Consider the following 13,576-nt stretch of genomic DNA (forward strand, 5'->3'; position numbering starts at 1 on the left):
GCAGAGTCTGCCTGTTCTAGTAAGAGTCATCGCATCTAAGCCGTTTCTACTGGGCATTTGCTCAGACTAGCTGTGTCAGCCCAGTAAAATCTAATTGCAGTGCTCTGGCTAGGAGGCAGCACATAGTAAACTGCTGGCCACACAGAGTGATTACTTATAGAAAGCAACTTTCCTTTAGAGGAATACCAAACTACAGGTAATGAACAGTCCAGTTTATTGTCAAGTCTGGAAAATAGAAGGTTTTCCTTAATCAGGCTGGGCTTGTGAACCTGCAACAGTGTAAAAAGGCAGAAATCAGGCCTTTAAGTCCAGACGGGAAAAACACACCTGACTACACAATGCTCACATAGCACAGACGAACTCATAAATATTTGGTTTCACAACATGCAGCATCTACAAACTCATTATTTTTAACAAGGAGGATTGAGAAACTGAATATTTATTTCTTCATATCTGTTCTATCACATCAGCTGAAATATCACTTATTCTTTTAGCAAAACTTTAAGAACCAAAACACTTTAAACATTTATAACAAATTAACAATGTAATTAAGCAACAGAAGTGTCATTCAAATTCATGCTTTTAATTTCTTTATTATCATTTTAATAATTTAAAAATCATCACATTGAGCAAAAGAGATGTTTGTTTCCTTGTAGTTTACCTCCTATTCACTGTGCGTGTTAAAAACTTGAGTTCTTGTTTGGCATAATTATAGTTAGGACACCTTATTAAATATCCAGATCTTTAAGGAATGGTCACAGATTGATGTTTAATCTTTTGCTTGTCACTAGAAATAATGCGTATTTGTACTTAATTTTTTTTTTGTTTTAATGTAGCAAAAAAATTTATTTGAAGCTAAGGAAAAAGTTAGGACATCCTAATAGTGCTGTCCTCCTGGGATAAATAACCCCAAATCAATTTTTTTTGTCTCATAAACTGCCCAAATAGTTTGTTTATGGTTTTATCTTTATGTTTTTTTGTGCAAATTTTGAAATTTTCATGTAAATTTGGTTAATTCTGCATTATTTTTGCCTAAAACCGTCTCAGTGCTGACCCTTTTGCCTAAGCAAAGTGGTGCAATGGTGCCTAAGCAGTTCAATTCTACCATTGCTTAAAACGCTACGGCTTTATGTCTCGTGATGCAACTTTTTGTCATAAAATCCTGAGATCGGGTATTAAACCATCTCACTCAGACACACAGCCCCACCACTTTCCACTTTGAATAAATGCAGAATAAAGCTCCCTTAGCTTTGTGTGTTTATGTCCATTTTTCTCAAGCACCTTCTGCACACTGTAGGATAAATGGAGAATTCTCTGACGGTGAGCTGTCCAGGTCTTGTGCTACAAAGGATGATAAATCATGACACTTCCACCTCCCTGTTTCACAGGTGGTTTTGGATCCTTTTCCTGGAATGCTGCATTTGACACAAACATTTCTTCTGTTCTGGTGACCAGAGGTCTTGTGTTTAAACCGTGTGCATGCACAAAAAACAACTGTTTGCGTGAAAACTGTTTACTCTTTTATGCATGAAACCCCCCAGTGATTAAATTTTAGACTCATCTCTAAATAGCATCATTAAACATGTCAAACCATATCTGCTCTGTCTCTGTTAAACTGACCTTTGTGTGTTTCTTAGAAGGGACAGGTTTCCTCCTTGCATAACTCCCATGAAAGGCAAATGTGTGTGTTTTTTTCTGGAAGCTTTTACTTTAACAGCAGCCACAGCCTGTTATAGGTCCCATCTCTGATAATAATTTATAATTTTTAGAGACTGTTTTAAGCAATTTGCGGACTATTCTTAGGGTAAATTTGCTTCGGCACTTGTGTAGTGGTTTTCAACTTTCTGCAATTATAAATTACTGATTTTTTTATTCTGTTGAGACCTCTTTAAACACTCGTAAACTGCGGCAAGTTTCTTGCTTAATGTCTGAGTAAAAGCTGAATAATGTTTTCAAGGTGTCCACCATATTATGTGTAAATGTGATTATAGTAATTTTTGTTGGGAATGATTATTACATTTTATAGAAATTTTCCTTAGCTTTTTTTTGTTAAACAAAATATTTGGATGTTGTTGAACTGGTAGTAAACATCCAAATGCCAAAGCATTTTAAAAACACACTGACTGAAATAAGGCGTTTTACTTTTTGTAAATATAACAATGTAGGATTTTCTTTTGAATAGATGGAATCAGAGTAAAAAATGGATTAGTTTACTTTGAAATATTAAACTAGAATAGGATTTGCACATCTTTACTGGGGTGCCAATAAATCTGCACATGCTATATATTCACTAGTAATTAATGCAACATTTTAAAAGGCATGAAAATGACACTGCACTGATAAAGTCGACGTCTGCAGAATCCTGAATTCTTGTTGGTTTTGTTTAAAATTTTTATTTGCAACGTTTATCTATAACTGAATCATCTAAGCAAAATTTCTTCTTGTTTAATCCTAGTTACCTTTTAACCAGAGGAGATTTCAATTACCAGCTTAGATATACTAAGCTATGGTATGGACACTGGAACAGGTCTAATCGCAGAGTGACTTGAAATGGAGCCTTGATCTAAGATAAAGCTTAATCTGGACAAATATGGTGCATGTCCTCCTCAAACCTCTCTGATCATTCTCTATCGAACATATCACTGTAAATATTGCATCACAACAAAATGAGGAATGTGCCACACTTTAAGCTGAACAATGAAATTTCTTTTGATTATTGAGAACATAAATATTATTTCTGAATGCTTATCGGGGACAATGAATGGGTGTGATTTGCTTGATGTCACTTAACTAATTATTTTAGAGAAACAACTCAAACTTGATCCCTTCTGGTTACAGTTCAGATTTCTAAGGAGAAAACTCAAAAGAAGATCTCAAGCTACTAAAAGTCTTCTTGTGCAATTGAATCAAGGGACATCCAGATTAGTGTACTAAAAAGCTGTGTTGTGTTTTATCTTTTTATGTGTGTTTCAGAAACATTGATCTCATTGTTTGTTTTTTTTTCTCAGGATTTAAAACATGGATTTCACAGCAACAGTAAAGATAACCCTCCACACACACACACACCCCCACACAAGTTAAACTCCTTATGCGTAAGTGAGAGGTAAAGTTTTTTTCTTCAAGGTAGGTTTTTCCACTCTATGCTCCAGACTTCTCATGTGGGCCACATAAACCAACTTGCAGCATTTTGTTTCTTTACATTTTATATGGAAACCAAGAACGAGCTCCCTGTAACAACCCCAGCTCCTGCCACAAAGACATTTAATCTGACAGCGGGGCACACAGCTCACACGGAGCTCCTGACACCAGACTTGCCGGAACTATGTTTTATGCAGCTTAAGTTGGATGTCAGATTATTTGTGCTTGCAATGTCACTGAAAACTTTTTAAATCAAGACGAATGTTGCTGAAAATTATTTAGAATTTCAGATATTAAAAGGTATAGTAAAATTAGGTTAATGAGTGGGGATCATATGTATGACGCCAGTTCTCACCTTCAAAGCCCACTCTCTCAAGCAGGTTCAGGGGATACCACATGAGTGGTTTGTTGCCTACAGGCAGCATGGGTTTGGGGGTGTTGTATGTCAGATCTGTCATACGTGATCCACCCCCGGCCGCCATCAGCACCGCCTGGAGCTCCATGGTGTCTGCAAGAAAAGGCTAGAAGAAACAAAACAAATTATATGTCTTGGACATTTTTAGAGAACACAAACTAAAAGCCATAAGTGTTGAGCAATAAGATCATATATTGTCTACATAATTTATGACTTTGCAAAAATCAAACACAAAGGTATATTTTGGTTGTTTTTTGGATGGAAAACAAAGCGTGCGGCTCCAGGTATGGGTGGGCGACACAGACTTACAATTTTAGCACAATATTTGGTGGGACTATTGTAATAATAATAAAAGAAACAACTTGCCTGGTGCCCCTGGTGTTCATTTTTTTTCTAAATAGGGTTTTTTATATACCAGCAACAGTAAAGACAGACTAAGCTAGATTTATTAGTTGACGCATTGAACTGAGCACAAGAGGTTGTGCACCACTCGCACCAATCCTGCACCGTTCCTGCACCTACCTCACATGTTACTATTTCCAAATTATGATGCCTCCTCATGAACCTCTGAAATTTTGTAGCTTTTAACATTTTTAACACAAAAACATGATGGGTTGCTGGTGGACTGCCTTCATTTGTTCATTGTCAACTGTATGTATCAATCATTTTTACGGTGACCTAAAATGGCCTGTATCGGTCCAAATTCATTGTAAACGTTAACATACAGTGTTTACCCCATAACACTTGCTAAGCCCGGTTGTCGGGGCACCGAGTCGGTCCACCGTGTTTTTGTATTAAAAGATGTTAAGTTGACAGGAAATGTAAAATATAACAGGGTAATTACGTTACATGAAGACAATGCCGACAACACTTAAACCCAGTATAGAATCTTAAAAACCACTAATCAAAAAAATAACAACAACTGAAATACATATCAATTATTTACACTTCTGTTAAATCTAAATTAAGTCATCAGATAGTGGATCTAAAAGTGCAATGTAATGCTGATCACATTTAGAAACGGCCTAAGGCATAAATGAACTAAGAGAATATCAATGCTGCAAAATTGATAGCAGCAATTTAATGGTTTCAGCATCGACAAATTAAAAGATTTTAAATTAACATTTAAATTTAAGATTTTAAGGAGCTGGCTAGTTTAATTTGAAAAGGTTCAAAGAACAACCTTTATGGTAAAGTTGTTTTGTTAGCATAGCTACAATCTGATGCTGCCGGGGGCTTTTTCTTTGTTATTTTTTTATTATTATTATTATTATTATTATTATTATTTTTTATATATGTATAAAAACAAAAATACAGACGACACTTAACCTGGCAGGGGTGTATTATAGTGCATCTAGTATAGGGAAAACCCTGATGTCATGTTTTGAAAAAATCCTTCAAACAATTCTTTTCTAATCTGGCATACAGTTTAAAGTCATTAAGCTGCCCTTAAATATAATTTATTGAAGCATTTCACTAAATAATAATTAGTGAAGCATTTCTCCATACATGTTTATGCAAGAATCACTGGTGTAGCACACTATAAACCAAATGACATTAATGACTCATAGAGAAATAACACAAAGTTTTACAAAAGATTGATAAAAAAGTCAAAACTAACTCAAAATCTTGAGATAAGTAATAATTTTCTAGACTTTTAATAAAGATGTGGAGGTTTTCTGCTCAGTGGATACAATGCAAGGAAACAGGATCATACAAGGCCAGTTTTATATGGATATTTGAGCCTGAACACTTCCAATAAAGGTGACACTTTCCCTGACTTCAGGGGGTGAGTCAGTTTTCACATACCGTATATTATATGCCATGTTTTGGATGAGTAGAACATAAATATATGTCATCTACTAAGTTGATGTTTAAAATTGTCAGATGCTTTGGTAAATGGAATAAATATCCAAACCATGCAACATAATAAAAATAGTCAAATATTTAAGATTTATTAGTATTAGGTCCATCAATAGATTTGTGTCAACAGCTGGAAAAGATTCAGCACAAAGCCTGACCTGCGCAAAGCAGACTTCAACACTGCATGGATAAACAAACTATTTTAACGTTTGTTGCAACTTGCAAAAATTGGAGACCTCAAATGAGTTCGATTAAACTCATTTGATAGGACTCTAATACGTGCCAAGAACGAACACGATGTAAATCCCCCACTTTCAATCAAATATTTAAGCATTGACACAACATGCACACAGGCAATTATGAATATGATTTCAACAGGCAGCAAGTGGTCTTCTACGTTGATGAGTGAACGAATATATCCTCAAAGAGGCACTCAGAAGAAAATAAAGTATCTAAAATCGACTAAAACGATGCCTACCTGTACCAGTGTTCTTGGTCCAAGATGATCTGCTGTCTCTGTATGACAGCGGTGGCAGACGCATGTAAGTTTCTTGATGTCACCGTAGCAGTTAGCACTTAGCTAACTTACAAAGCATCGATGTGCAAAACAGCATTGCTCTATAGACAGTGTAAATGCAACAAGACTCGTTTCTCCAGAGCTAAGTAATAGATTAACTGTAATACAGTGAGAAAAAATAAACAATGTCCTTAATTATTTTGGAAGAAGCCTGTGAAACAAGCTAAGGGATAGCATTGAATGATGACATATGGGAGCGTTCAGTGAAATATGTCCGTCAGGAAACCTACTCCCTCTGAAATGTGGTTCCTGCGAAAACATTAATATGTCAGACGTCGACACGTTTTAGATATAATAATAATAATAATAATAATAATAATAATAATAATAATAATAATAATAATAATAATAATAATAATAATAATAATAATAATAATAATAATAATAATAATAATAATAATAATAATAAGAATAATAAGAATAAGAAGAAGAAGAAGAAGAAGAAGAAGAAGAAGATTTTTTTTTTTTTTTTTTTTAACAATACATTTATTGTACAAAAATTCAACAATATAAACGTTACATAAATCAGGTCAAAGATACTAAAATAAATAAATATTTACAATAACACTTTGTTAATCCTGTTTTGACACTGTAGCCTACTTGAGAGGACATTAACATGTTTTCATGCAAGAACTATTCATTCAAATGTACTTGAAAAGTGCTGTGGAAGAAGAAGAAGAAGAACATATTGTTTGCTCATTTTAAATTTCAGATTATTCAACAATATTATACTGCAACTTGATTATATACAACCTTATTGCAATAAGTAGAACATTTAAAAATACATAAAATAACACAATTAAATTAAAAGAATTTTTTAGGAATTCTGACAATGTGGTAATTTGAATAAAAAAAAACACACATTTCCATCAGTGGTCAAGCAAATAACAGTGAGCTAGCAAAAACCTGCTAATCCTGTTTTGACACTGTAGCCTACTTGAGAGGACATTAACATGTTTTCATGCAAGAACTATTCATTCAAATGTACTTGAAAATGAAACATGCAAAATATTACCTGAAAATGTGCTTTATTATTCAGGATTATATTGAATCTATAACAAATAAAAAGCAAAATTCAGGGTGAAATGAAACATGCAAAATATACCTAAAATGTGCTTTATTATTCATGATTATATTGGTAACAAATAAAAAGCAAAATTCAGGGTTTTTTAATAAAATGAATACAAATAAGACAATAACATGCCACTCCATGAGTTTGATGTGAAAAGAGTCAGTCTTATTTAGAAAGACAGAAGTATTCACTCTTGAAAAATGGATGAAATGCTTGTCAGGATCAAAGAAAAGGGTGTGCCATCAGACATCCAGACACTGGAACAGGTCTAATCACAGAGTGACTTGAAATGGAGCCTTGAGCTCTCCCCATGATTTCCTCTGCCTCCTCTGTCCTGCTGCTGCATCTTGTAAATCATTCTCAATTCACTGAAAGAAGCCAGTTAGATTAGCTGGGTTTGGATCATAAACATTTGCAGCACAGACCACCCAGGATGAGAGCGGAGCCAAAGTGTGCATGAGTCAGTGTGCATGCATTGGTGTGTATGTGTGTTTGAAGGCTTGCTCCAGCTTCCTGAGGTGGGCACTGCAACACCTAGACACTCAAATGTGCACCCAGACAAACAAGCATACCAAGGATTGTATTTAGGCCTTGTTCCACGTCAGAGCTCTGTCAGAAACTAACCTCGGTCACTGAAACCAAGATAGAACTGCTCTCTGAGTCAAAAAATGAGTACTTTGTTACAGTTTGGAGGTTAAAATCTTCACCATTTTACTTTGTTTTACAGTAAAAACTTATTATATTAGAGACATGATTTACTTACTGCTTAGTTATTATTACAAATGAATGGCACTTCAAAGTTTTCTTGCCAAGAATAAAACTGCCACGTTTTGGCTAAATTACAGTTCTACTGTATCACAGGTACAAACACGGAGTGTATTCAATAATTGAAATGGGGGAAAAAATTATACATAGTTTTCAGAATTTTTTTTTCTTTTCTAACAAAAATAGAACTATCTTGTGTTTAGCCTCATTCATGATCTTAGCTGCCCTGTCCTTGCTGGAGAAAATCGTCAGCAGAAAAAGATACCACCATGTTTCACCGTGAGTTTTCAGGGTCGTGTACAGGTTTAGTTTTCTGCCTCTTCAGTTGTTTTTGCATGTAGGTCAAAAAGTTCAAAATTGGTTTCATCTGATCAAAGCACCTTCTTCCACCCGTGTGTCAAATTAAATTCAAAAAAACTTTATAAATCCCAAAGGGAAACCCAATGTTATTGTAACTCATGTTCAGCAAATTTCCATTGCAAGAGATGTTGACAGTGGTGATGAGTAATGATGATGGAGATGGTGTGCTGTGTCCCAAGGAGTGCTTGTAACACATTATATTTCACTACTTATGCCTTTATTTCATAAATGTAAATTTATCTTTCAGAAATATCCACAACTAATAATTGTCCAATGAAGCAAGTCACTTGTCTGAGTTGTAGGACTCTGCAGCTCTTCCAGAGATATCATGGTCATCTTTTCTGATGACCATGACTTGGTAGATTTTGATAGATTTACAGTTCTCCAATGCTGCTTCCATTTTGGAGATACACATTAAATATTCATCTGTGGGATGTTCAAAGCTGGGGAAATTGTTTTATAGCCTAACCCATGCTCTTCCTTGTGTTGGTCTCTCATCAAAGGGAATAAATACTTGTGCAAGGAACGTTATGAGGAGACTGCACTGCAGAAAGATAATTATATGGTATTTCTTTTTCCTTTAAGGACCATGCATGGGGAGGTATAAAAAAGGGAAAAACTGAGGGAGACGAGACAGGGTTTGACCACATGTTTCACCCCCAGCAAGCTATCTGTGTGTCCTTCCTTGGCCAGATTGAGCTTGACAGACTGTCAGGGAGGTCCCTGAACCGCACAGCGCAAAACATGCAGAGACACTGTGTTGGTATTTAATAAACACACAACACTAAAACATGGTGCAAGTATTTTTGCAACTTATATACTTGTATCCTTAGTGTTTATTTCAAGTAAAATCATTGAAAAGGTGAGAACAACATCAAACCAAAAGTTGATATTATTGCAGTCATTAAAACACATTTTGGACCTTAAGTCTACAAAACACAAAGGTTTATAGGGGTTTTTTATGGTATCTAAAACTGTGAAAGATTAGTGTTTTTTTTTTCTGAAAAAGCTCTAAGACACAAATCTCAGATGGTTTGGTAAATTTCATTGAGAAGCAATGACTTTGCTCCTTTTCCTACATAAACATATCCACTTTTGTGCACAACAAGCTTAAATTATACCCCTGTTTGATCTCTATCTGGTGGCCCACATGTGTAGAAATACTTTCCTTCCCTTTTGAATAACACATTGTATATACAGATACACACACATGCAGGCGTGCACCCACTCACACACAGACACAAAAAGTTTCTTTTCAACCGAAATAAATGTTTACAGCATTCCAAACATTTTGTGTGCGAGACAGTATGTGTGGTCCTGTCTGCACCTAGCATGTGGTTTGAGGTTAAGGTGTTTTTCTGCTGGCGTGTGAGCATGTCAGTGTCCATGCTGTCTCTCTGTGTGTGAGTGTGTGTGTGAATTTATCCATGTTTACTCCAGAAAGTTCTCTGAATAAAAGAGCAGAACAAAGAGAATAAAGGAAGAGTCAGTATTTCAAGGGTGATTAACTTGATCCAGTAAATTACTAAATGCGCTAGATGCTGCAATTTAATGAGTTGCCATGAAACCAAAAGACCAAGAAACTGCTTTAAATTCAAAATGACTTCTGAACAGGAGTCTTGTCTGTATCAAAGGCTCCACTTTAAAAATACTAATAAAATGTATAAGCAATGTAACACTTCAAATCTTATTTTCGTCTTTTAGAGGACAAACTCAGAAACTCTCCATATCAAATCTTGTCCTACCAAAGTGTATGCTTCACCCCCTCATGTTGCAGTCCTCATGGTTTTATCATTTCATCAATGTTTGTTGTCTTTACTTTTGTTTATTCATACTTTATGGTGTATGATGTGGGAAAAGACCTTTGCAGCAGGCCTAGGATTTGATTGGAGCACAGCTTTTCAAATTGTAATAGCTTCCTTTGTGGATTTGCTGGCTTCTAATGCATGATTTGTTGCTTTTTAAAAAAAAAGATTTTTCAGCATATCTCATGTTGTCAAGCAGATCCTTTATAAGCGTTTTCTTGATTCTACAGGTCTGGTAGTAATCAGATCAGGCGATGGGTGGTGAAATTAAATAGTGTTTTTTAAAAAAGGACCTATTTACAGTTAATATGAGGGAAATGGCAAACAACAGAAAAAAGCTACTTTTTCAGGAAACCATAGTTGTCTTCAATTGCATTTATGTGATATATTTTATTAATGTGAGTGTGCACCATTTCAACACTAATAATATGTTTTGAAAAATGTTTACATGTCTAGGTGCAAGTTTCTGCCAGTGTAAGTAAGGAAAAGTGTACAACTTATGTTACTATTTCACTATTATGAGTAGTAACATCACATAGGCTTTAATTTGAACAAAAATATTCACATAATATAACTATGTGAATAGTTATATTATTCATCACATAGTTATATGTGAATAATATAACTTCACATATATAGAGTCTATTGCTGCCAATAATTTCAGCACTGAAAGCAATCTGGACTTAATAAAAAAAACTCACTTTTTCACTTTTGGTCATTGCTCTGCAATTCCTGCAGGAATGTATGATTCGAAGAGCAAAACTGATACCAAGAAATTTTAAGAAAATTAAAAAGAACTGACTTAATGATAGCCTTCTCACATCCAAGATATCTTTTACTGCAGTCTGCTTACATTGTGGAGTTTTTTGAACTCTTCAGTGTTTCTTTGGGCTCGCTGCCAGGTTCCTCAAGTCAAACATAAGGTGAAAAGAGTTCAGTATGAACTATAGGCGTCCATTTTTTGCACTCGAGTCGGTTTCTCTTGTTCAAGGTCAGTACAGGGGTTGTGGTATCCCAGCAATTACTGGTTGAGAGGTAGGTTACACCCTCGACAGGTCTCCAGTCCATCACATAGATCACTATGAATTAGGTGCAAATTTTCTCTCAGTTTTTTCTTTCTTTCTTTCTTATTGGATGCTTTATTCTGTAACAGATTAACAATAAGTCCAGAGTGAACCATATTATCACACACCAGGGTAATGGCATTAAACTTTTGCCAACCAAGAACCTGAAGCAAGAATGTAACTTATAAACGGCACATCTCAGACCACTGTTAGCACTATAAAACAATTATAACTCGAAGTAACAGAAAAAGTAGCAACTCAACCTCATAAACTATAAACCTCTTCTATTAAAAAAATAGCAATCACGCTTCTGCTGGCATTTCTGTTCTGCCAAACTCTATAAAATAACAGTTGTTTGCATTTAGGCATAATTATGCAACTCAACTGAGCAAGTAAAGCACCTAAATGTGGACATTTCCAGGAGCAGAAAGGACCACACACATACATAATGAGTCAATGCACTTTAGTGCTGAATCTATGGTTACCCGTTTTAAAAAATTATTTTGTGTTATTTGTTTTGGTAACCAGCTAAAATGAGAAGTATCTTAACCACATAAATCAGTTTGAACAATCAGATTGGCTTTGAGTGTTCTGTTGGTCCCTCTAAGGTATGGATTGATGAGAGTATTGTGATCAAATGAGGCTGCAGTGAAACGCCCTACATGGGAATCAGAAACAAAGAGGAGGAGGGAATATCGGTCATACATCATTTGGTTTGTACATGCATAGGCCTACATATTATATTTATCAGTCTCTCTGAGGTTGAAAAATCCACACAAAATTATTATTTTCATCAAAAGCTACCCCTACAAAGCTCTTGACGTTACAATAAATTGCAAAAAAAGACAAAAACTGATTTTATTAAAAAGAAATTTAATAAGCAACATAATATTTTGTACAATTTGAAAGATAACTGAGTTTTACATGCTACTCAGACTCGACGGGTACATTTTAGTTACTTTAAAAGTGATAAAAAAATTAAGGGTTTTTTGCACCCAGTTCTGAAGTCAACTTCAGAACTGGGTGCAAGTTCTGAAGACAACTTGTACCCAGTTGCCTTCAGAACTGCCTTAATTATTCATTGTATAGAATTACCAGCATGTAGGATGGATCCTTACTTTCATTTTGCTTATGCCAAATTCTGATCCTGCCACCTCAGTGCTGAAATCTAAACAAAACATTTCAGTCTATATTGAATGTTACTGTACTTTATTTTTATTCCAATAATCCCTTAACTGTCAGCCTCAAAACAATTCTATGTAAATCAATTATTCCATGAGGACAAAGGTGTTCTCATGACAGTAAGGAACATTTTCTGTAAACTCTAGAGATGGTAATAGATAGAAACTCCAGTAGTTCTGCGTTTTGTTTTGTTTTTTCAATATTCAAACCAAGTAGCAACAACCGTTCCATGTTAAAAGTCACATTAAGTCCCTTTCCTTCCCCTTTCATAACCCTGTTTGAACTTCAGGAATGATCTTCACCACATGTATATGTCTAAATTCAGCGAGTTGGTGCTATATAATTGACTGATTCATTATTTTGTGTTAACAAGCTATTCAAAAGGTGTAACTTATATAGTGGCTGTTGAGCATAATATGTCTTCAGATCTTTTACCATATTGCACAGTAGGTTGGTTGTTTGGATGGATTCGCCTCATCCATCGTTTGGTGAGCATATATTTTTCTTATAATTACATTTAAAGCTCAAGGAAATTACCGTAGTTGTTCAAAACCTCTGGGCAAGAATTATGGAAAATGTGCCAAAAAAAGCTTCTATAATCTAGAACCAGTGAATCAGCACCATCTGCTGGTCAGAAACATGTATTACTCTTGGTTTAAATGTGTGCCAATCTCTATATCTATGTTCGACTTCATTTTTGACACAGATAACAATTTGATTCATGAGTAAGTGGTTGCTTAACCATTATAAAACGTTTAATAGCACATCAGTGTTTATTCACACTTTGTCTTGAGTTTTAAAGCAGACCAATGCTCAGGTCAGCAAGAATTTGGTTTCATACACTCACTGCAGACAACTAATATGTATTAGTGTGAGTGTGTTACACAACTAATATTAACTAATATGTTGTGTAGCTGGACATCATTTAATGATCTATTTGTTTTGAAAGTTTCCGGTTGATGAATAAAAATGTTTATCTATTGCTCCGAGGGTGGATGCTGCAGCATCAGATATGATTTTATTGGCGTAGCTGCTTTCTAGTGTGTCACAGTCAAGCGTTACCTGGTGGATGTTACAGTGTTACCCACAATAAAGAAGAAAACTATAGGCACATACACATTCATCAGCAGTTATACACACACCATGCCCACCACCACATTCACAGATAGAGGCTTGGCAAGGCCAAGGCGCTGCAACTGCTTACTGCATTCTGTATCCCCCGCAACCTCCCTCCGTTTTCCACTCTTTTTCCTCTCCCCACCACAGTCACTGCCCGGATCCCGGCTAACCAGGCCCCCGCTCTTTTCTCCTGGTTGCCATGGAGATGGCTAACAA

At 35.4% G+C, this 13,576-nt stretch overlaps 1 protein-coding gene across 1 annotated transcript in view; it reads right to left on the reverse strand.

The window, feature by feature from the left end:
* The window catches only part of eif2b3 (eukaryotic translation initiation factor 2B, subunit 3 gamma), a 31,624-nt gene extending 25,395 nt beyond the window's left edge, over positions 1-6,229 (reverse strand). Inside the window, exons 1-2 of the mRNA XM_044134716.1 lie at positions 5,895-6,229; positions 3,494-3,659 (exon numbers count right to left, since the gene is read on the reverse strand). Of these exons, the coding sequence (XP_043990651.1) occupies positions 3,494-3,641 (148 nt within the window). The 5' untranslated portion in view covers positions 3,642-3,659; positions 5,895-6,229. The remainder of the gene's footprint in view (positions 1-3,493; positions 3,660-5,894) is intronic.
* Positions 6,230-13,576: the final 7,347 nt, after the last annotated feature.

The sequence above is a fragment of the Gambusia affinis genome, linkage group LG12, assembly GCF_019740435.1.
Source record: "Gambusia affinis linkage group LG12, SWU_Gaff_1.0, whole genome shotgun sequence".
NCBI lineage: Eukaryota > Metazoa > Chordata > Actinopteri > Cyprinodontiformes > Poeciliidae > Gambusia > Gambusia affinis.